Source organism: Hipposideros armiger, unplaced genomic scaffold (assembly GCF_001890085.2).
Source record: "Hipposideros armiger isolate ML-2016 unplaced genomic scaffold, ASM189008v1 scaffold_337, whole genome shotgun sequence".
In the NCBI taxonomy this organism is placed as follows: Eukaryota; Metazoa; Chordata; class Mammalia; order Chiroptera; family Hipposideridae; genus Hipposideros; species Hipposideros armiger.
In genome coordinates, this window is record NW_017731687.1 from 629,415 (window position 1) to 652,980 (window position 23,566).

Genomic DNA, 23,566 nt, shown 5'->3' on the forward strand with positions numbered 1-23,566 from the left:
AGTGACCTCATCTTAACTTAATTACATCTGTAAAGACCTTATTTCTAAGTAAGGTCACATTCACAGGGACCTGGGATTAGGGCTTCAATATACATGTCTAGGGGGACACAGTTCAACTCATAAAAGCATAAAACCCCTGAACTTCATAGCTCACCATGTTGCTGTGAAAATGATATAAAATGATGTATGAAAAGCTACTGTTCGAATTCAAAAAGCATGCAGTTGTTGCCTTCTGCCCCGGACGGGCCTCTGGCTGGCACTGGGATGGCAGGTCACTCAGATGGACGTCATGGGGCAGGTGCAAGGTGGAACCACTTTGAACTGGAAGATTCTGACCTATCACCATTTCCCTATTTGAGACAGTTCAAAAGACAAATGATTATGGAAGCTGAGAACTCAGAGTCTTCTGAGCCGTAAATTAAACACAGCTCTGGGAGCCAGCAACATGGTCTGTGTTCATAATTATTGAGATGTGATGACAGCGCCGCCCGGAAGCTTCCTGCCCTCAAACCCCCTACCTGGACTTTGTGATGCCTTCCCTTCCCCAGACTGAGATGGAGTTTGTCTTTTTCTGTAACTACCTCATAAAAAAGGTGTGTCCATTTTAAAAATAAAAGATTTTATCATTTAGAATTGAAGGATTTGCATAAATATTTAAAATGATACATTAACAAAGCACAGCTGAACGTGTGACACCAAATTAAACTCTCCGTGTGTGTGGCTTCCAAACGGTTGTCGGATGAAGAGAGTACAAGCTGCTTCACATAGAACTGGAAGGCGCTTTCAAAGCTGCAAATCATCGTAAGCACTTTAGTTTACCATCAAGTTTCATTTTCACTTTATTATATTTTCATGATTCGAAAAACGGAAAAGCTTAGGAAAGTAGAAGGGAAACGAAACCAACACACTCCTGGGAACTACTGGGAAGCGTTTTTTCCACATTTCCTTTCTGACATTTTAATGTCCGGCTTATAATCATTGGCTTATGTGCCAAGCACTTCAGCTGGATCCTGAGAAGAGTGGACACGCCCCTCACAAACCACAGTGCCTGTTTAACACAGACATTTCCCTGAAGACAGTTACGAAGGGGAGGTGTGTGTGTGTGCGCGTGTGTGTGTGGTTGGTGTGTGTGTGGCTATATGTGTGTGTGTGTGGGGGGGTTGGTGTGTGTGGGGTTGGTGTGTGTGTGTGTGGGGGGGGGGTTGAGAAACTCTGCTTTTGGCCTAAAAGAAGTTGGCACGCTGCTAGTGGTTTTTATTCCAGTTATTCAGACATCTGTAAATTCTGCGGTCCCCTGGGCTGTCCCCTTCCCCATCGGCCTGCGCGGCGAGTTTCCTTGCATTTCCTTTCTTTCCCGTTTCTGCTTCCTTGGCAGCCAAGCAAAGAGAAGGCCTGTATTTGGAACAAATGAGTCTGGTTTTTAGTTTTAATAAAAAGCCCCAGCCGGTGTGTCACCAAATTCCGGGGCTGGAAGCACTGGCGTTGGGGACGTTAGCCTTGGTGTAGGGAGGTCACCAGTAGTCGCCCCTGAGGGAGGGATCAGGGGCCGTGCTGCGAGGCCCCAGCACACAGTGTCTGGCTCGAAAACCTAGGTCCCAGGAGAGGCCATGGAGTCAAGCTTGCATTCCGTAAGTAAGCGCTGCCTTGAAGGAGGGACTTCCGCTCCAGGGCTGGGAAGTGAACATGAGTGAAAACAGCCGCCCTTGCTGTGCCTCCCGCAGGCCTCACAGTGGATGAACACACAGAGAGCCTGATGCTCAAGCGCGGGCTCTGACCAGGCTGCCCGGGTCCAGTCCAAGCTCTGCCCCTGGCCAGCCCCTTGCCGGCCACTTGCACCCTCTGGGCCTCCGTTTCCTCATCTGTAAGAAGGGGATGACACCGTGTGTAACTGACGGGGCCGTTGGTAAGTAAGTACGTGTGCGGTCCTCAGCACAATTTGCAAGCAGTGCAAGTTCGCTAGCTCTTGTCTCCATACTCATAACTGTTATGCTGTCTTCTTTTCTTATTACAAAGACTGTGAAAAGCGAAAGGATTGAGTTAATTGTGAGGTCTGGTTTAAGAGCAACAGTTAGCATTCATCCAGTGTTGCCGCCTCAGCACGAGGCAGTCACAAAGCTGAGCCTTTGCCGGGATCCCAGAATCCCTCCCAGCGGCCCCTGAGGTGAGGTTTACTGCTTTTATTCCCATTTCACAGGTGCTGAAGATGCTGAAGTTCAAAAAGGTGCAATAACAGCTCAGGACCCAGCAGCCAGGAGTGAAGGGGGCTGGGTCACCTGCAGCCAGCCCCAGGGCTGTGCTGCTGACAGTTCAGCGTCCCCAGGAGAAGAGTGGGCGCAGGGCCAGGCAGGCACTGCCCGGGGATTGGGGGCAGCAGACGGCGAAAGGAGGGCTTAGTCTGCCTGGAGTTGAGTCACTGGAGGGAGGAGGCGCCCCGGCCCGAGGGCTCAAAGACCAGGCATCTTGGTGGCACAACAGCAAGAGCCCAGCCCCGATTCCCAGGACACTGCTCAGCATGTCACCTATCTGTGCTGTCAGCCCTTGGACCTCAGAAATCCACCTGCCAGCAGGGTTCTTCTGAGGGTGGGGCCCAGGTGATAAAAATAAGATGATAAAAAGTGGCGCCAAGATGATAAAAAGCAGGCAAAAGGGCCTGCACTGGATACCAAGGATTTTAAGCTTGGTTTCTCTTTTTTTAAAAAAAAACAGAATGCTACCCAGTATCCAGAAGATTTCTGGGTAGATATTGAAGGTTTCTTGGAAAAGATGAGGCTCGTGTTGATTTTGAGAGATGAGTGTGATCCAGACCAGCAGAAACGGCGGGTGTTCTGGGTACACAGTGTCTGAGACAGGAGGGTGCAGTTCCTGGCTAGGTGGGCGGGTCGCCGGCAGAGCCAGGACTGTGTGGGAGAGCCAAGCTGGTGGTCAGGGTGGGAGGACGTAACGAAGCATCTAGCTTACTTATCCCATCAATTCCAAGACAACCTTAATTCTTTCCAGTAATGTCATCCAGCATAATAGACTCAAGTCAGTTAAAATAAACCATTAAGAGCAGAAATTTGATTTTCACGGAGCACAGGACAAAAGGAGGAAACTGAGTGAGACATTCAGAGACTCTTCGGCACTTGGAGAAAATGGAGAGAGGCATGTGTGCGACCCAAAGGGCAGGAAGGAGGTTTCCTGAATTCCTCCACCGCGCCTGACTCGACACGCATCTTATTTCATGGTAGCGCTGGACCTGCAAAGGGAGGCTCAAATTTCCCTTTCCCAAAAAGAAATTGTGGCTCAGCATGGTTACGTAACTTGCCCAGGGTCACACAGCCAAGTTATCAGAACTATACTATCTATGCCATCGTCCACTCCACTCCACTATTGTCCCTCAAGAGACTTCCTGGAGAGTTGAAGGAAGATAACAATGGTGGCCTCTCCAGCATGGTCTGAGGGCGGGAGGGGCTAAATAGTGACAGCAGCTGAGCCAGGTGTCCTGTTCCCCAGGCGCCCGGCCGTGTAGACAGGACATCGTGTTGTTGTCTCCTGTGATCCTGACACCCCTTATGAGAAGGCCACTGTGCCCAGCCTCCTCCTGGCCTAAGCCTCCACCATCTCTGGTATGGACCAGGTTGGTCTTCCTCCTTTCGTTTAGTCCCCATTCTCTTCCCATCTCCCCCCCGTGGAGGCCAGAGAGGCCTTGTAAAGAGCTGACCTCATCATCCCCCTCAACTCTCTGCCAAATTTAGAAACCTCCAGTACCTCCCATGGCTCTTAGCAGTCACCCCCACACCCCTAACCTCGTGCGCCACCCATGGCTGCAGACGTCAGCCATGCTGGTGTCTCGGACCCTCACACACAAGCCCCTTCCCACACCAGCCCTTTCTGTACCTTCCACCTGGACTCTCGTGCCACTCCCACCCCACAGCCACAGGTCAGGTTAACTCTCACTCTTCAGTTTAGGTCAGAATCTCTTGATATTGCCTCTCATGCCGCCTTACACCACTTTCTAGAGCTTTCTTTCATAATTGTACCTCAATATCTATTCAAGTGCGTGGTTGTTCAACGTCTGGTTTGCCATCTAGCATTCTGCGGAGCCCCTTAAGATAATGCTTTGGAGCCCCCTCGAAGAGTCAGCCTGTAGGTACTGAGCTGTCTTTGGCTTCCTGGGAACCAAGGGGCCTTCTTCCTTGCTTCGGAGAACTCACAGCTCGCAGCTCCTTGCTGTTTGGTGGGTCAAGAAACTTGAAGCTAATTAGATGGGATCAGTAAACAATGCAGCCAGTTTTCAAGCAGCACTTGGCGTTCATGGAATTAGGCGGGTTAGGATGTCAAGGTCACGGGCCAGCCTATTAGCCACACAAACGACTGAATAATGACAAATCTGATCGTTATGATGCCGATGAAAGCTTGGCTGCTCTGATAGTAGTGAAACGTTATTCTTTTTTTCTAATCTTGAAGAAGCCACAGGGAGTGAATGACGGGTGAGCAAGGTGAAACCCGACTGCTTGCCAAGGGGTGCGCTCATCCAACGGCCCTTGATCCCCAACTTGAGGCCTTTGCAAAGCCTCTCCTTAGCAGATGTTACAGACTGGCACACATACAGAGCCCCGTCACCCCTCAATCCAACCCCCCGGAAGGAGCGCTGCTCACTTCTCCGCCCCTGACACGGGGCAGAGTCGAGGAGGTAGAGTTGAATTCTCTGTCGGTAATATCCTAATTCTAGAACGGCCAGCCTTTCGGAGGCTCTGAGCCTGAGTTTCCAAATCTGTAAAACGGGCGTGATGATGACCTCCTGCCTCCGGTTGCTATGGGGGGTCATGAGGTCGCATGTGCAGTGACCTGGAAGGGTCTAGTACATATGACAGACTGAATGAGAGGAATTCTGTTTCTTTCTGGATGTGGACCCAAAAGACTGGGAGGGACTTCCCACCTAGTACAGAGCTTCTCAAAACATGGAACCCAGGATGCTTTTCAATTGTTTGTGGATAAGCGTGCTTACTTTCACTTTTATGCATACATTTTAATGTCTGTTCCATTTCATGTGCATCATTGCTTAGGCCCTGGTCCTCACCCAGGGCCCCACCTTACAGTTGTCCAAGGAGCTTTTAATATGCTCCAGGCCAGAGAGGGCCTGGCTTTGGGGTTTTAGAAAACACCCTCCAAGGGGCATTAACCAGAACAAATGGCTTAGGGCAAAGCTGGGTAAAAAATATAAATACCTACTTAAAGGAATGTATCATCAAGGTGGTGAGCTAAGGCTGAAGTTTGGGAAACACTGATGAGCCTGAAGGTTTGCTTGAAGGCTGCCAATCAGGACAATCAAGGGTGCGGTGGGGTTGGTATGTGTGAAACTTTAGATGTCCTGCCCCATCCCAGCTCCATCACGTCAGAATCCCAAGCTGTGGGCCTGGAAAGTTCCTGTTCTCATCAGCCACCCTGGCCCTGGTCTTCTGGAGGACACTTAAGAGCCACTCATTTTATGAAGTCCATGATCAAGAGGAAGGGAGACACTCCGTGGTCCGCCCAGCAATGGAGACAGAGAGGGTGCTGGCCAGCCCATGTCAGTCAATTGCACGTTGACACCTGGGAGGTGCTGAGCCAGGATTCACCCAGGGCAGCGAGGGACATAGAGGCTGCTATTCTGGGAGTTCTGGGGGGTCTTTGGGGAAGCCCTGTGTTCAGTCCAGAAAGGTAAGGCTTCTCTGAGCCTGGCCAGCCTGGTTCCCTGGACAGGAAGGAGGCAGAAAGGCAGGACAAATGCCCAGGACAGGAACACGGTTTGAGAGTGCATTCGGCAGAAGTATTTCCTGGACGGTAACTTGCAGGATGCTTCCTGCTCAGACAGATTGCAAGACAATAACTCCTATATTTGCTGCCCAGAAGGCGCAGTTGTGAACATCTGGAGAACCCCATGCCTACTTATCCCCCGCTGTGCCCACAGCCTGGTTACAGTATGTGTTTGGTGACTGCAGAGAATTGAAGGGGGAGGAAGCCCTCTGCACCCCCAGGGACGCCCCTGGCAAAAGTCTGCACACAAGTGCAGAAGAAAGGCATGGCAGCAGGCGAACCACTTACCCTCTCTGAGTGGCTGTGTCTTCATCTCACAGACGAATTCTTGCAGGATGATTAGGGGGATGAAACACAAGAGTTTATTTGAGGGTCTAGCACAGGATAGGCCCCTAATAATAACAGTTGCTTGTTCTAGTACACACTTGATATATATTGACTTCCTTCTTTGCTTCTGTACCAAACTCCAGCATACCTACGGAACCCAGCTAATCCATTTCAGTGGCTCTCATCAATGCCTTTAAAATGATCCATTTGCTTCGGTTCATCCAATTTATTCTGGCTTGAGAATTCTCCAGGAAGTGGTGGTCTTTCTTAGTTGGAAGGAAGCCATGTTAGAGAGGAGGTTGAAGCCCAAGTGGGGGTCGAGGTGGGACCTCTGCTCCTCTGGCATCCCTTCTCGGGGCCCCATCCAATAGAACCCCACTTGGCCGGGATGGTGGTAGTTCTTGACTTTTTCCAGCCTTCCAGCCTTGGAGGTGATACCTACTAAGGTTGCTGTTGAAAACACATGAGATCATGTAAATTAAGTAGTAACCAGGATGAATGATATTTTCAATTGAATAATGCCATGTACTTCCTTAAATACTTACTGACTGATGGATGGATTGTCTGACAGTGATGACTTTGAAAACCGGGATGGGAAGAGCCTCCCTGTCGTGGGAGGAGTAGTGGAAAGGGGACTGGACTGAGCACCGAGAAACCTGGCTTAGCTGTCACTCATTTACAGCTCACTGTGTGACCTTGGGCGCCTCTCTGACCTTCAGTCTTATCGACAGGATGAAGTATGGCTCAGTCCACCTTCCAAAATTCTGGGGAGTGCTGTCTTTGATAATACATGTGGAGGCGCTTTGTAACTTGCAAAGCCTGACAAAAGTGTTATTTGTTCTAGTTATTATTTAATTTGCATCACTCAATGGGTTTTCCACAACAAGCTGTGAAACAGCTTTGAGGACTAACGTCTCCAAGCCCCGAAGGCCCAGAAGACACACTGCTGCATTGCTAACTCTCGTGTTGCTTGATGGGGTACCGCAGCCACATTCCTGTAAAGAAACTCCAAGTGTGAGACGTTCCCGTGGGGTCGGGAGCCCAGACACAGAGGGAAACCAAGTCCTCAGTGGCTGCAAACCATCTCTAACCAAAGTGTCTGTTTACACTTATGTCCCCTCCTCCATTTTGTGGTTCTTAGTCGTGATTTATTTTTTATTTCTTCTTCTGTTAGTCCTGTTTTGTTTTAGGGTCAGTGCCTTCAAGTCTTCCCGGAATTAGGTGGATGCTATCAATTATCTGTGTCAGCGGGAGGAACAGACAAACCTGGGATGGCGTTGTGGGTTGAGTTTTGTGTCCCAAAAAGATATGTCGAATCCCTAACCTTCACGATCTCAGGATGTGAACTTATTTGGAAATAGGGTCATTGCAAATGTCATTAGTTAAGATAAAGTCATGCCGGATGGGGTGTGCCCTAATCCAATGTGACTGATGACTTCAGAAGAAGCGGACACACAGGTAGGTCATGTGAGAGCGGGGACAGGGATGGGAGTGATCAGCTACAAGCCAAGGAGCACCCAGGATTGCCAGCAAATCACGAGACGCTCGGAGAGAAGCATGCGGCAGATTCTCTCCGGGGTCCTTTGAGAGAGCGTGGCCCTGCCCATGTCTTGGTCTCGAACTTCTAGCCTCTAGAATTGTGAGAAAATGCATTTCTGTTGTTTTAAGCTCCCCAGTTTGTGGTGCTGTATTATGCAGCCCTAGGAAATGAATGCACCCGGGAAAGCGAGGGCCATGGGTTCCAGGCCTGCCTTGGCTACACGTGGCCTGGGCATCCTTGGGCACACGGCTGGACCTCACATCTCCTGTCTGCTAAACAAGGGCATGGTGTTGGATCAGCATTTGCCAGTTTTGCTGATAAATAGAATTACCTGGAACACATTCAAATTATAGCTTATTAAACCTTTCCTCTGGATTTTCAGAATCACTGGGTCTGGGTGGGGTCCAGAAATCTCTTTTTTAGAAACTCTCCAGGTGGTGGCAATGACCAGGTTCTCTGATGTTCTAGGTTTCTCCGGGGTCAAGCTTTGCCCCCTCACCCCACACGCCCTTTGCGAGCCTACCCTGCTTGGTGAGTGTTGGTATCTGTGCCCCATACCCAGATTACAAACCCAAGTGGGCAGGACCAAGTCTGTATGGCTGGCACATCCATTGGAAGATCGCCAGTGTTTAGGAATCACGAATTGAAAGAAGTGATAAATCGTCTTTACATACAAACATCCTGCTCTGAGATGTGACCAGGGTGCTTGCAGGCTCTCATTCTCAAGCTCCCAAATGCACCTCGCTGCTGCTCCTCTGGCCCGGCCCCCGACTCCAGTCCACCCTCCACCCTCCTCACTCTTTCGGAAGATACAAAACACAGGTGCAGTCTAAGTTTTGTATCTTGTGAGGTGGGTCCTGTGATTTTCTCTATTTTACAGAGGGAAGAAATTGAGGTTCAGAGAGGTTCAGTGACTTGTTCAAGGTCACAGAGCCAGTAGCGGAGCTGGGGTTTGAACCTCGGGGTCCAGTGTCAGCATCTGAACCTCTCCAGCCTTTCACCATCCGACCACTCAAAGCAAACCCCTTGCCAGTAGGATCCAGTGTGAGCCGCTAGGCTGGACCCATCTTCTCGTCCCACTTGCCTCTCTGGGAAGATCGCATGTCACTCCCCTCGCTCACTCACTCTGCACCCCAGTAGCTCCTCACCCCATTGGCCCTTGTCCCTCAGCTGTCCTGCTGCTGGAAATCGACTTTTCCTTCCCTCCAGGCGGCCGAGGGAGCTGGCAGCCCTTTTCTGGCTCCCACCGCCTCTTGTATCTTCGGTGAGTATAACCACAGCCTAGTTGGCCACTTGGCTCAGCCTCTCCCTCCTTCAAGCCTTGGCTCACATGCCACTTTCCCAGTGAGTCTTTCCAGAATCTTCTTTTTAAAATTTGCAATTTCCCCACCCCCACCACCGCCCTAGCATTTCTCGTCCTCTTGCTTACGTTTTTTTTTCCACAGCACCCATCACATTCTAACACACTGTATTGTTTTCTTAAGTGTTTTGTTTTATGATCTGTCTCCCGCCCTAGGATGTAAGCTCCACGGGGACCGGCATTTTTCCTGGGTCTGTTCACGGCTCTCCTCCCCGTGCCTGGACTGCAGTCGGTGTGTGTTGGGTGATTGAAGGAATGTGTGCCACGCAGTTTCCCGTCTCTGTCGTGTGTCCATCTCCCTCCTATGAGTGCGAGCTCCTTCCAGGATGGACTTTATCTGATTCACTTCTCTATCTCCAGCAACTAACAAAGGGCCTGCCTCTTAGTAAGTCCTCAGGAAGCCTTCATTGAATAAGTAAATGAATAAATGAACGAAGGAATGAATGAACGGATGGATCTCTTTCCTAGATGAGAGCTTGCTTGGCGAAATGCAGCAAATAGGCATCTCCAGTGGCCTCACCTGTGGCTGTTCTCAGGTTGGAATGCGCCCCCAGCACAGCTGCTGGGATGTTTATAGCCCCAGCTCATACAGGGCTGTAAAAGTTAAATAAGGTGATTAAGTTCAGCAGCCTTGGGCAGAGCAGTAACATGGGGGAGGGTGGCCGTCAGCCTTGACTGGGCCCCTCCTTTGCTCGGCCTCTTCGCCCCTCACCTGAGGGAGCACCCGCCTTCCCCCCACCTCCTCAGAGAAGCCGCCCTCCTCACCCGTCCCACAGAGGAAGCCCTCTGCTTGCCGCCCTCCCCGCAGCCGCTTCTCAGGAAACAGGGGAGGAAAACGGCAGCAGCTCCCCGAGACTTCTTGGGCCCGCGGCACTTGAATTTGCTGTTTTGTCTTTTCCTCCCCATCTCCTTGCCCTGGCCCTAGCTGGCAGACCCAGAAAGTAACTGTCCACCTTGGAAGGCGAAGGTGCTTGTGGGTCTGCTCTCCAAATCAGCTGCTGGTTCTCCCCACCTAGAAGGGTTGCCACAGGAGTGGCTGCTCGCTGGCTGGAAGTGGCACGAGTGAGGGAATCCTGAAGGCTAGGTGCTCTCAGGCAGTGCTCCTGCTTAGCGAGGAAGGTCCCCCCTTGTCGGCGAGGCCACTGGCATTCCCTCCCCAGGGCGTGAGTCCTGGGGACTTTCCCTGAGCCAGGTAAGAGTTTTTGCTGCCTCGGGGCGGAAGGTAAGCCTGAACTCCCCAAGCACAAGCTCAGCCGGGCAGTCAGGGCTCCAAGGTCAAGGGCATCTCAGAAACTTTATTTATCTGGCTAGAAGGAATGTCCTGTCATCTCACCCCTCAAGCTAAGAGCCAGTATAGGAGACAGATTTAGAACTCGGTTGAACACACAATTCAAAGGGACCCGTGGATTCTGTTCGCTTTTTTTTTTTCATTTATGCTTCCATGTAAGTGTAGGTGGCGGCGGTGGTAGCGGTGGCAATGATGGTGGCAGAGGTGGTGGCAATGGTGGTGGTGGCGATGGTGGCAGAGGTGGTGGCAATGGTGGTGGTGGCGGTGGGATGGTGGCAGTGGCAGAGGTGGTGGCAGTGGTGTGGGAAGCTGGGGCAGGGAGAAGAGGCCAGAGGCCATGGCAGCAGCTCCAACTGGGGTGGAAGAGCTGGGTCTTTTTGTTCGTTCGTTTGTTTGTTTGTTTGTTTTTAGCTGAGCCGTCCTGCCACCTGTTGGCAGCTCAGTGGCAGCTCAGCTCGGGCCGGGACTTGAACCGGCGACCCTGTTGCTCAAGAGCTTGCACTCTTGAGTGAGCTCTTAACCAACTGAGCCACTCGGCCGGCCCCGGAAGAGCTGGTTTTGATGAAAAGTGTCAGATTCTGGAACAGATCTCAGGGACAGGGTAGGGTGTGGATAGTAGGTAGAATGGCGATGCCACTTACCTGAGAGGCAAAGGCTATACAGGAGAAGGTTGGTGGGGGGCAGGAGAGGGGGTCTAAAGATGTGGGAGTCAGCGTGCAGATGGGATCAGAGCCGCTGTGGAGAGAGTGCAGAGAAGAGGGTGAGGGGACAGAGACGAGGCCCCAAAGAAGAATGTGGAAGGAGGCTGGTGAGAAGGGAGAGAACCAAGCAGGAGCTCAGCAAAGTAGCCCAGACGAGCCTTTCCAGGTCTAAAGAAGGTCCGAGCTGACCAGCGTCTGGTCCACAGCCTTTCCTTCAACATCTAAAGCACGCGCTGAGTCTCCCTGGGAATCACAAGGCCATTCATTTAAGACCTGCGCACAGCCGACAAAGTCTCCCACGTGCTTGTTAGTCAACTCTGGCCAAGCAGAAGAAGGAAGTGAAAGAAACTGAATGAGCAGCGAAGTATACATATTTATGTTAGACTCTTTCAATTTCATGAACGATTGATTTATAGTTGTCTCTGCTAGGCATTGGGTATTCTAGCCACACGCTGTCATGAACGCTCACACAGGGACGTGTTGTCATGCTGGTGACACAGGCAAGAAAGCTGCGCTGAGATCGGTTAAAGGAGTTGCTGAAGGTCACACGGCTGGTAGGCGGTCAAGTCAGGGATGGAAGCTGGGTCACTGTGGGCGTCACCGCTTGCTCTTCCAGCGGAAACCAAACTCATGAGCGAGCAGGAGGGACTGAACCTTAGAATAGCCCACGCCACATTGTTTTAACAACAGGTTGAATTTTTAAATTTATTTCAAAATGATAACTAAACCGAGGCACAGGTCTGCCCGTGAACTACTTCTAAGGGCTCGTAGAGTTAGAGCAACAGTTCCATGAGGGCTCCAGTCAGACCCCAGATGGCACCAACCGAACTCGAAATTGGCAGAGATAGTCTCTTTAATCATTGCAGACTTTTAAAAGTTCTCCATCCGAATTTCTAAATATCATACAAAGCACTTTTATCATTTTTTCTTTTGAAAGTGTTTTTAGCAGCCAAATAGGACTACTTGTTTCTCTTACTTCATTTTGATGAGTGTCGTAATTATATGTTCACTACTTAAAATTAGAAAGAGGAGAAAAACAGAACCCCCCTGGTGAGTGGCACCTCTCATCACTGAAGGCTCCCATGACCAGAAACTTGTTCAACTTTTTACTTTTTAAGTGGCTGAAATTCTGAGGATGTCTTCAGTGGTGCATTTGAGTTGATTGACTTTTCTTATCAAAAAGGATTCTTTTTTTTTTTTTAATTGTTTTTCTACCCAAGTTGTCAAGCCCATATCAGGGCTGACCCAAAGCAAAATCGCCTGGTCCATCGGCTTCCTGGTCGACCTTCCGGATCAGGGACCTGAGTGTGGAGAGGCCTCAATGCAGCAGCTAGAAGGAGCCAAACAGACTAGCTACATTCCTGGTTATAAACAACTCAAACCCACCGTGATGGACTTGGGTAGAAAAGAAGTTTAATGGGTAGATAGTGGAAGCTCATGATTGAACCAAGAGAGAAACCATAGATCCAGGTTCTGAAAATATGCAGGAAACATGCAAAGCAAGCAGCGAGGGGACAGCCTGACCAGGAGGTCCCTGGCCCACCACTGCTTGGTGCATTGTCATCAGCCTCCCACGAGGCTGCCACCTCTGATTAGAGAATGCTTCTTCAGTGGCCCCTGCCTCTCTGTGTCAGACTCAGCATCCAATGTTGGCAGGACCACCCACCTTGTCATCAAGGACCTTCACGACCTGCTTACGTCACATAGCTGGTTGGCAGCAGAGCCAGAATTTGAACCCACGTTGGGGGTGCCAAAGCCTTGGTTTTCCCTCTCATGAGCGAGCAAGGAGGGTCTGAATCTGAGCCGAGGGAACGGCAAGTTGGGGTTTGAGTTTAGGAAAGCCACTGCAGCCTTTAAGCAGGGTGGGTCACCTGGTCTGGTTTTTGCCATAGGAAGTCACTCTAGATGTCACTGGATGAAACCGCCTGGGGAGTGGGGAATAAACAGACACAGCTGCCAGGAGGCTGTGGCAGGCAGTCTCCCAGGTAAGAGACGATGTCATCTGCCGCAGATAGAATTGAGAGCAGAGTTGATGAGAGTTTTGATGACTTGGACAGGCACTGGGAGGTAATCTAGCGGAAGGAAGGAGTTTGCTATTTTGGGCTGGGAAACTGGCGGGAGGGGATTTGGAACAGGGCCATTGGAAGTGCAGTTTCGGACCTGCTGTGTCTGAGACGCTTCTAAGCCAAGAGAGGGCACTGACTGGGCAGGTGGACAGATGAGCCTGCTGGATCGTGGGGGAGCGGTCTAAGCTAGAGGGATAGATTTGGGAGTCAGCAGCATGTTGATGGTTTAAAGGCTACTCGTCTATAAGAGGTCACTCGCAGCAAGAGTGTGGCTAGAACAGAGAGGAAGGCTTTGGGCTGAGTCCTGGAATGCTCCGTCACTGGAGGTCCCGTACATGACAGGGAAGCTGAATGGACGAGGAGGGAGTGACCAGGGAGGCTGAAGGGAAAGTAGGCCAGTGTGTTGGCTGAAAAGGAAGTTTCTAGAAGGACTCAGAAGGAAGAAGGCTGATCAACTTCTTCACAGCTGCTGGCAGGTTATAGGGAATTGACTATTGACTTCGGATCATTGATGTCCTCAAAGGAGCAACTTGAGTAGAGTGGTGGGTCCAAAACCCCGTGGGCAGGAGCTGAGGAGAAAATGGAAGGTGCAAAGTGGAGACAGGGACTCCGTTTGGGAGAGTTTTGCCATCACACACAACACGGGAAATGGGGTGATAACAGGGGGTCAAAATAAGTGGTTTGTTTTTTTTAATTGAGGTGAAATTCACTTAACATAAAATTAACCACTCTATTTTATTTTTTAAATTAACCATTTTAGTGGTGTTTAGTACATTCACAGTGTTGGGCAGCCACCACCTCTATCTAGTCACAAAGCCCCACAGCAAACCCTTACCCATTAAATATTGTAGTTGTTCCTCATTTGCACCTGCCCCCAGCCCCCGGCAACCACTAATCCGCTTTCTGCCTCTATAGCTTTACCTATCTGAACAGTCCATTTAAAAGGACTTATAAAACATGGGACCTTTTGTATCAGGCTTTTTCACTTAGCATAATGGGTTCAAGGCTCTTTGGCGTGGTAACATGTACCAGCACTGCATTGCTCTGTACGGCTGACCAACAGTCCATTGCGTGGAGAGTTCACAATCATTTACTGTTTTATTAGTTGGTGGACATTTAGACGGTTGCCACCTTTTGGCATTGCTACGAGCATTCGTGTTCAAGTTTTTGTTTGAGCACCTGTTTTCGTTTCTCCTGGGTCTATACCTAGGACTGGAATTGCTGGACCAGATGGCAATTCTGTGTTTAATTATTAAGAAACCAGTAAACTCTTTTCCACAGTGGCTAAACCAGTCTACATTCCCACTAGCAATTCCTCCACGCCCTTGCCAACACTCGTTACTTGTTGTTTTTCTTTTTTAATTGGTGCTATGAAGACATTTTTGTACATAGCCTGGGATGTCCCAAAAGGGAGGGAGAAATAGATGCTGCTGAAGAAAAATGGGGTAGTTGCTGGGGAAAATCCTTAAGAAGGTGAGCGGGACTTGCCCATAAGACCCACACATGGGAAGTCCTCCAAAGTGAGAAGTCTGGATGCCGGGCTGCCAAAAAAAGAGAGAGAAATGTCTCTGGCATCAAGGCCGGAGGCTCGTTCAGCGGGCATGCCCTCTCTGGTCAGCGGCTTCTCCGCAGAGCAGCAGGCAGCGTGGGTGTTCCATTCTCCGTCACAAGCCCTGGTGCTTCGCGCAAGTGGGGTGCCCTCTAGAGGCCCAGGATGCTGAGCCGTAGAATGGAGATAGCAAAACGTCAACGGCTGCTCTCAGGATTAAGGGAGGCTGTATATAGCAGGTGCCCGGCACATAGTAGGTGCTCACTGAATGTAGGTCCCTTATATTGGCTCATCCTTCTGAGTAGATTCTGAATTTGCCGATAGGAGTAACAGGTTTATCCTTCTCAGTATCTAGCACCATAACTATAATGTTTATGGAATGCTCCATAAACATTCGAAAGAGAGTAAATAAAGAGTATTTACAAGAATAAAACTAATGATCAATAAAGAGGTTTCCCAATAATAGCAATAGTGACTATTTATTGGGTGCTTGCTATATGGCAGGCAGTTCCAAGGGCAATATCTCGTGTGATCTGCACGACGTGACCTTGAGATGTATATCCCCTCGCCCCACTTTGCAGAGCAGACTTGTCCAATGTGACATGGCTGGGGAGCAGCAAGCAGGCTGGGAGTTGAAGTCTGAAATCAAATTCCAGGCTGTTAGTCATCATCTTGTACCGTCTATCTAGGTGCTGTGAAACCCACGGTTGAATAATCCTGGCATAAGAGAGTGGTTTGTTGCGGCTGAAAATGGAACTGAGTTCAAGCTCATACTACTGACTGAATGATGGCCAATAAGTCAAGCGACAAGGCGTTGGGATAAGGAAGGAAAGGACTGTATTCAGAAAGCCAGCAATGTGAGAATATGGCAGACTAGTGTCTAAAGAGCCATCTTAAGAAAGTACAGAATTCAGGCTTCCTTTATGTCAAGGGGAGGGTGAAACAGGAGAGGCTGAGGTCAGGAGGTGACTGACAACCATAGACATATAGGTGCCAGCAAGGCTCCGAGGAGGTGAACTTTTCTTTGTTCTTGGTCAACAAATTCCTGTTGTTGTGGTTTTGGTCACGGTGTTCCTACAAATCTTTGACAAACACTTATTATTTTGTACATACTTCCTTATCTCCTCAGGGGAGGCAGTTTTTAGTAGGGAGCTGTTCTTTTTTTTTCTTTTTTCTAATGATTATTATGTCTACATGAAAGGCTCAGCTGCTAAGCAGAAGCTAGTATGCATAACGTAAAGGCTGTGGAAACAAGGCAGGCTTGAATAAGATGCAGTCAGAGAGACCAGGCAATGCTCTCTGTTACAAAAAGACCTCAAGGGAGATGTTGGGTGACTGCTTGGGGGAAGGGGGGGTGGGCACCAGTTGGATAATTGTGGAAGATTTGAAAAGACTGGAAAGCAATGCCATTGTTCAGAGGCAACCTCCGTCTTGGTGTGTTTGCCTCTCCTTAAACACCACTGAAATCACTTGGGCACAGAAATGTCCTCTTTCTAGTGTGCAGGTTGTGTCAGACACCGGAGGTTGGTTAATAAAGACACCCCGGGCAGATGTCTCCCAGGGGTCAGGTGGTTTCTTCCTGTTTACCAGCCCATCCATCCCTTTGTCAACATGAAGGCACTGAGGAAAGGGGATTAGCCATGAGGAGGCTGCCCAGTTGCTCTCAATCAATGCCGAGGGAATCAGATGGGCTTTTCCAGGTACCCTGCACACCCCTGTGTCCCAGAGCCGAGTACATGCAGGAGCCAGGCACAGCATCTCTTTCTCATGCTGGGCGGGGGCTCCCGGGGGCCATCTTTCTGTGCTCCGCCCCAGAACCATCCTTCACTTCCCATGCCCTCACCGCTCTCTCTGAACTGGCCCAGAGGATGCTTTTGGTGCCCTTGGCTGAGGTTGGATCTTGCCCCGGCTGCCCAGGCACACTCTCGGATCCCTTACATCTGACTGCCACTCCAGCTCTCTGTTTACCTCTGTTTACCGGAAGAGAGACTTGGCTTAGCACGTGTGTATCACTTTTGAGCTAGAGCAAGAGGTCAGGAGGTCACTGAGGCTTTCACAAAGTAAGAGTGGTCAAGACCATGGGGACAGCACTTCTCAGCTGATGGCTCTCCCCGGAATGAGTTTACTCCGATGGCGATAATCTAGCAAGAGTGAACTCCTCATCCCGTTCCTTGGGTTTAGGACTTGATCCACCCTCATTTATTGGTGTCCTGCTTTACAAGTCCAGCAGCTCATTTCACCCGACCCTCGCCACAACCCGGACAGGTTGGTCCTACACCGGTCACACCATCGTGCTAGCAAGAAGGGATTTGACATCCAGGGAGTTCAACCTGTTAGTCAGCAGTGGCTTCGCTGAGACACGTCTGCCTTCGACCCCTGGCCCAGAACTTGTTGACTTACACCCAGGCATGTTTTTAATATGCTGAGCTGACCGCCAATTATTACTGGTAATCATTTATCATTTGTCAAGATAGATATCACAGAATGTTTATAGTAACAGCCGTACTGAGCCATGAATGCATGCCATTTAATCATTAACGCTGTTGTCTTTCATAATTTCCCAGGTTTAGATCTGATTTCATGAGGAGCTGGTCTGTCTGTGACGCGTATTCTGTTTGCTCTTTAGACTGAAGCAGAGAAGGGAAGTGCCAGGAGACAGGTAAGTTACGCTCACCGATTTGGGTCGGCTCTGGGGATGTTTTTAAGAATCACTGGGACTCTTATAGAGTAGCTGAAACAAAGGATTTGAAAATCAACTTGGTGAATGATTAAGTAGAAAAATAGAAAGTGCATAGTGTGGTGTCTGACAAATGTTAATATAAAAATGAAATTGAGTATAAGCGATTATGGCTATGGTTATTATTCTAATGGTTAGTAATCTAATTCCCCCCCCACACACACACACCCTGTCTCTCTACTGCTCTGTTTTCCACATTTCTTTTCAATGTCTTTAGGATTAGCTTTAGCTCCATGCTAAAGTTAGCAAAGAATTTACCCTGAAAGTTAAGCAGAAAGTCACAGCCCAGTGTTAATCAGACAGAGAACCTGGGGAACAGGCGTGTGTAGCATTTCTTGTTCTGATCTGTCACCCAGCAGCTGGTTGGAACCACAGGGCTTTGCTGAGAAGGGTGGACAGTGCCCACAGCAGTGGCTCCAGGCACGTCATGGAAGGAGGGCCCTAGCTTGCACTAACTGGCTGGGACAACAAGCCCACCTTAGCTGGCTGCCGACTTTTGCAGTGGTTGGGTGTGAGTCAGTGCCTTTTGTGTCTTTGTCTTTCCACCCAACACAGGCTTATGAGCAAGGGTCTGACTAGAAGCAGTCTGGGCTCAGCCCCGACCTCTGGGACAGGTGGGGTGGGTAAAGGTACTTCTCAGAGGCTTGCTTGCTTGCTTGCTTTATTTCTAACCCAGCAGGCCACAGCATCTGATGCATGGTGCTCGTGAAGGTTTTATTATCAAGATAAGAGCAATGGTAGTAGCAGAGGTGATTTTCTAAGTAATTAATCCCAGCTACCGCCTAGGTAGGGGCCAATCAAATTGCCGGGAGCAGTGGCCCGCTCTCTGTAGCTGCTGGATTGCGGCAGGTGGGCACTAGGGGGCTTGAGCTGTGGGCATTCACCAATGGGTCCTGCAGCATTTTGACTTTCTAAGAACTGGCACAGCCACACTGGTGGGCACTAGCAGAGCATTAGGTGTGAATTGCAGCAATATTACTGTGGACCAAAAAGACAAGGAGCAAGCTAGCATTTTTAGAACCTCCTGCACAGATCTTGTATTTTTTTTGTCATGTTATTTATTATTCCACTCAAACCTCAGAGAATTCTTCTGAGGCAGTTTAGGGTTCTTCAGTCAAACACCAAGTGGTTCTTCCCCCTCCTTTTTTCTTGACTGGTTCTAAGACACCATCCAGTCCACGAGGCCCTTGCAAACAAGAAGCACCTTATCTGTGCTCCACAGCGGCTGTTTGCGGGGAGTCTGGTGGTGTTCATTTAGCTTGTGCTCAGTTAGCATTTACAGCGTGCTTTGCATACATTAACTCATTTAATCCTCACAACATCCCTGTGAGGAGATCCTGTTATTATCCCCGACTTGGCATAAAGACACGGAGGTACAGAGAGGTTAAGTACCTTCCCCCAAGTCACACCGCTCCTGATCTGTGGAGCTGGGATTTGAACCCCTGGCTTCATGCTGCCTGGGGTGCAAGCTGTCTGCAGTTGGTCTTGTGCTGCACAGGCAGGCAGCTTCCCACCTGTGACGCGACATCTCAGGGACCATGAGGTCATTCTCAGCTCTGTGGTGTTCTCTGCAGGGGGAGGCGCACAGTCTCTGCTGCACACAGCTCCCCTGGGCAGCAGGTCCTTTGTGGCTTAGCGACCCTCCTCCTATCCCTTGCTGGCTGGAGAGTTGAAGATGGGAGTTGGCTGTGACCCAGAGGAAGCTCCAGCCATCACCCACACACCCTCCTGGTGCCAGCAATGTTCCCCGTTTGGAACAAGTTTTCTGAGAAGAATGCACCAGCCTCCCCGTCCTGGCCCAGGGCACCTCACCTATTTCAACACAGCGGATTTATTCAGCCTATCGATTTGGGTCTGCTGAGCACACGGTTCAGCCCCGCCCCCCGGCCCATGTTCCCTTGCCTGAATTACTCCCCACAGAAATATCTAACACACACCATGATGTGTTGATGTCCGTCACTGCCTTCTTTTCTCCTTCCTACACATTCACGATTGTCATGTGCTCTGACCTTGATTTCTAGGTGGTTTCAGCTTTGGGAGGACAATGTACATAAATCCCAACAAGTTCTGATTGCAGCTTGAATCATGTCTTCTCTCAGTTGTTCTCCAACCTAAGGCCCCAGTGGAAGCTTGACATTTTCCCTGCCATGCCCATCACCCTCTCACTCAACCCTCTATCCCTCTGTCATGAACACCCCACGCTGGAAGACCCGTGGGCTTCCTTCTCCAGTGCTGAGCTGGGAATGACCTTCCACGCCATCCCACTCTCTTAACAGGCTGCTCCCCAGATGTCCCTGGTGACTATTTCACAGCTTCACAAATCAGCCACCCGCCTGAGTAATATTCCATTGTATATATGTGCCACTTCTTCTTTATCCAATCGTCTATCGATGGACACTTAGGTTTCTTCCATATCTTGGCTATTGGAAATAATGCTGCAATGAACAAAAGGGTGCATATATTTTTTCAAATTAGTGTTTTGGCTTTCTTCAGATAAATACCCAGGAGTGGAATTTCTGAGTCATAAGGTAGTTCTGTTTTTAATTTTCTTGAGGAACCTCCACACTGTTTTCCATAGCTGCTGCACCAGTCTGCAGTCTCACCGACAGTGCACGAGGGTTCCCTTTTCCCCACAACCTCGCCAGCACTTGTTGCTTGTTGATTTATTGATGATGGCCATTCTGACAGGAGAGAGGTGATATCTCATTGTGGTTTTGATTTGCATTTCTCTGACGATTAGCAATGTTGAGCATCTTTTCATATGCCTGTTGGCCATCTGCGTGTCCTCTTTGGAGAAATGTCTATTCATGTCCTTTGCCCATTTTTTAATTGGACTGTTTGTTTTTTTGGTGTTGAGTTGTACGAGTTCTTGATATGTTTTGGATATTATTCTCTTGCCATTTCTAGCACCCTGCTCTCCGTTTCCTCCAGCCCAGTCTCCTTTTCCGTTTTCCATCCCCCATCAGCTCTTTCCAGCTTGGAGTTCCTTGGGGCTCTTTTCTTTCTACACTGTCTCCCTGGGTGACCTGACCTGATTCAAGGGTGTTAATTACCATGTCATTTCTCTCCAGCACAGACCGCTTCTCAAGCACCACCCTTATTTCCAACTGCCCAAGTGATCTTTGCTCTTGGACACCACACAAACATCTCACGCTCATTTCCTAAACAGAACTCTTGATTCCCTCCCATCCCCAAATCTGTTCCTTTCTGAGCCTTCTCTAGCTCAATGAAGGATAATTACCATTAATCAGAGACCCAGGATTTGCCAGGCAACCCCCAAGTCCCCGTTATCTACATGAACCCTCATCTAACAATCATGATATGAGAGCGTGAAAATGATCTCCAACTGAATGATAAGGAAATAGATCCAGAGGTTAAGCAACTTGTCTTGGGTCATAGCAGCCAAACTGGGATTGGGACCCAGGCTCCTGACTGCAGCACCCCTGCTCCTCCCACTCCACTCGTGTCTTTTCAAATCCTGGCTCTCGCCTGATGGTTTGGAGACTATCTTCATCCTCAGGTACGTGAAGGGCCAGCACATGGCATAATTCCAAGGGGACGTTTACGGTGTCATCTGTGCGCATAGCACTCCATGGAGTTACATGGTGACAGCCGTTCACATAAGCTGGAGTGGGAATGCAGCCCCTGGAGGTGGGCAGGTGTTGGCCGTGGACGCACTCACTCTGACTTCCTTTGTGCCATCCATCCCCGTCTGACCCCATTCCGAGTCCTGTCTTCTCCTGCCCTCCACCCCACCGCACCTGTTCTGTGGGCCAGGCGCCTCTCGGCCAGGATCTCTGCCAGGCTCTGTGGACGCAGAGATGGGCCAACTGTGGTCCCCGAGTATGAGGAGTGTGTAGGTCAGGGTTCTCCAGGGGAACGGAACCAATAGGACATATATCTGTATATTAGCTGTAGTGATATGTATGGAGATAGAGATGCAGGGGGGGGCGGGAAGAGAGAGAGATTGAGAGGTTACAAGGAATTGGCTCACGCGATTGTTGGGGCTGGAAAGCCCTACACCCATACAGCAAGCCCGCAGGCTAGAAATTCCAGCAAGAGTTGATATTCCAGTTTTGGTCTGAAGTCTGGACGCACAGGCAGAATTTCTACGTTGTGTTCTTGAGGCCACAGTCCTTCCTCTTCAGGGCACCTTTGTGTTTGCTTGTCAGGCCTTCGACTGACTGGGGGAGGCCCACCCACATTATGGAGGGTCATCTGCTTTCCTTACAGTCAACAGAGTGTGTTAATCATCTCTAACATACACCCGCTGCCTCTTGCCTGTTCTCTAGGTGTCCAACCACACAGCTGGCCACCGCGGCCTAGCTGAGCTGACGCGTAAAAGGAACCATCAGGACGGTCGCTGATGAGAACATAGGCAGGAGAGCGGTCAGCGAGCACCGTCTGGTTCCGGCTAGGCTGGCGGCACATGCTAGGGGATGCACAGAAGGAAGGGGCTCGGGCTTTGCAGGGGGAACAGAGAGGTGAGCGGAGGAAGTGAGCCTTGAAAGTGAAACAGGCAAAGCAGGCAGCCCGAGAAACACCAGAGAGGCCTGAAAATGGAGGCACAGTGGGCTGGAATGTCCCTGGGTGCTGGCCTGAGGCAGTCGGGGTCCCTCCGTGGAGGGCCTGAAACATTACACTCACGTGTTGGTTACAGCAGCTCACCAGCCAACATCCTCATCAGGCCGGCTCTGAGGTTCTGGACCTTAGAACCTATCATCCCGTAAGAACTGTATTCTTCCAGAATTTTCTTTTGTATGTCTCCTTGGCTACTTGAGACCTTAAGGGCTTAACTCTTGAAAAAAAAACACAATTTTTTAATTTAAAAAAAATTAAAATTTGTTTTTATAAGTTGTAGAAGTGGGCTTTTTTTTTTCCAGTATAGAAAATTAGAAAACTATAGAAAACGAGAGAACAATTGGCTAAAATACCACAGCCAGTCTGTTTATCTAGGCCGTCTGTTTTCTGTGCACATAAGTACAGGATCTGTACTTGTTTATCACGTCTGCAGTCCTGGCCCCTGCTGCTGTCACATCCCGCGCTGGGACAGGCCACTCACCTTCCGTCCACCCATGCACAGTCTGTACTCTCTTGTTCAGTTGTCTCTTTTCCTAGAATGTGCGCTCCAAGCCAAGGTCTGTCTCGCTCAAGGTTGTATCCCCGTAACCTCGATATTAGGGACTTAGAAAATATTTGTTGCATCAACAATTGAAGGTATAAATATTTTGTTTTAAATTTAAATTAGAAAAACACATAGACATAGTTTAAGTACATGTGTTGTTTGATGGTGATTCTATTCATAAGTACATCTAGTTTGATTGTTGACCACCGTATACTCTTTTTTTATCTTCCTCTGTCAAGTAAGAATATATTATGAGCAGTGTTCCCTAATGTAAGGTTTTAAGTGCCACGTGTGTTTTCATCAGATTGATGTTACCCATCTGTGATAGCAAATGTCTAATGGCTTCTTCCTTTTTCCTCTTTTCTCAGGAAAAAGTCCAGTCCCAAATCTGAACAAGAAACCATGAAGCTCAGTGAAAAGGACCCAGCAGATAACAAAGGAAGTGATTTGGAGAAAAAGAAGTTGGTCAGTGCTGGTTTCCTTATCTCCTCCCTTACATGAGTGTGCTGGCGACTCTGGGGTAGCCCTTCTTTAAGGCGAGGTCAGGCAGAGAAGACAGAGCAGAGGTTGGAAGAAGAGTCTATGTGAAGTTGCCATGTGAATCGTAAAGTGTACGCAGGGAGGCCCAGGCCGCTGATGGCTTGCACTTCAGTTGATAATGCTATCTGCTGCTGACCTTCTGAATTTGGGGTGTGTGTGGTGTGTCTCCATTCCAGAGGTCATTTCTCAACAAGGGGATATGGATATCGAAAGTGATGATGCCATGATCCTTAAGTATATGCCCAAACCCATCCTCCACCCCCACCCTAAGGCCCAGTTCACCTGCCCCCTCCTCCAGGAAGGCCTCGGCACTTAGAAAGCCTCTCTCCCTCATTGAGACTTCTTGGGCCCTGTCTTGAAACCAGATGCAAAAACCAGCAGCCAGACAGCACATGCTCTGTGCTGGACGTTTACACAGGGCTCTCGTTCGGTTCTCTCGGCCACACCAGGGTAAAAGCATTACCCCCCACAGGAACCGAGCCTCAGAGAGGGCTGGCGCCACTTGTCCAAGGCTATGTAGCGAGTTCAAGGTGGAGCTGGCCTCAAACCTTGACCCAC

General features: G+C 49.6%; 1 protein-coding gene across 3 annotated transcripts in view; it reads left to right on the forward strand.

Annotated features, from left to right (window-relative positions):
- Nucleotides 1-1,712: 1,712 nt before the first annotated feature.
- The window catches only part of SLC2A9 (solute carrier family 2 member 9), a 147,730-nt gene continuing 125,876 nt past the window's right edge, over nt 1,713-23,566 (forward strand). Inside the window, exons 1-3 of one of the 3 annotated variants that reach the window (XM_019661171.1) lie at nt 1,713-1,903; nt 17,171-17,265; nt 22,837-22,933. In XM_019661171.1, coding sequence (XP_019516716.1) covers nt 22,871-22,933 — 63 coding nt within the window. In that variant the 5' untranslated portion in view covers nt 1,713-1,903; nt 17,171-17,265; nt 22,837-22,870. Of the gene's footprint in view, nt 1,904-16,859; nt 17,054-17,170; nt 17,266-20,845; nt 20,864-22,836; nt 22,934-23,566 lie in introns of those variants that run through there. The other 2 variants (XM_019661173.1, XM_019661174.1) reach the window with 2 other exon arrangements.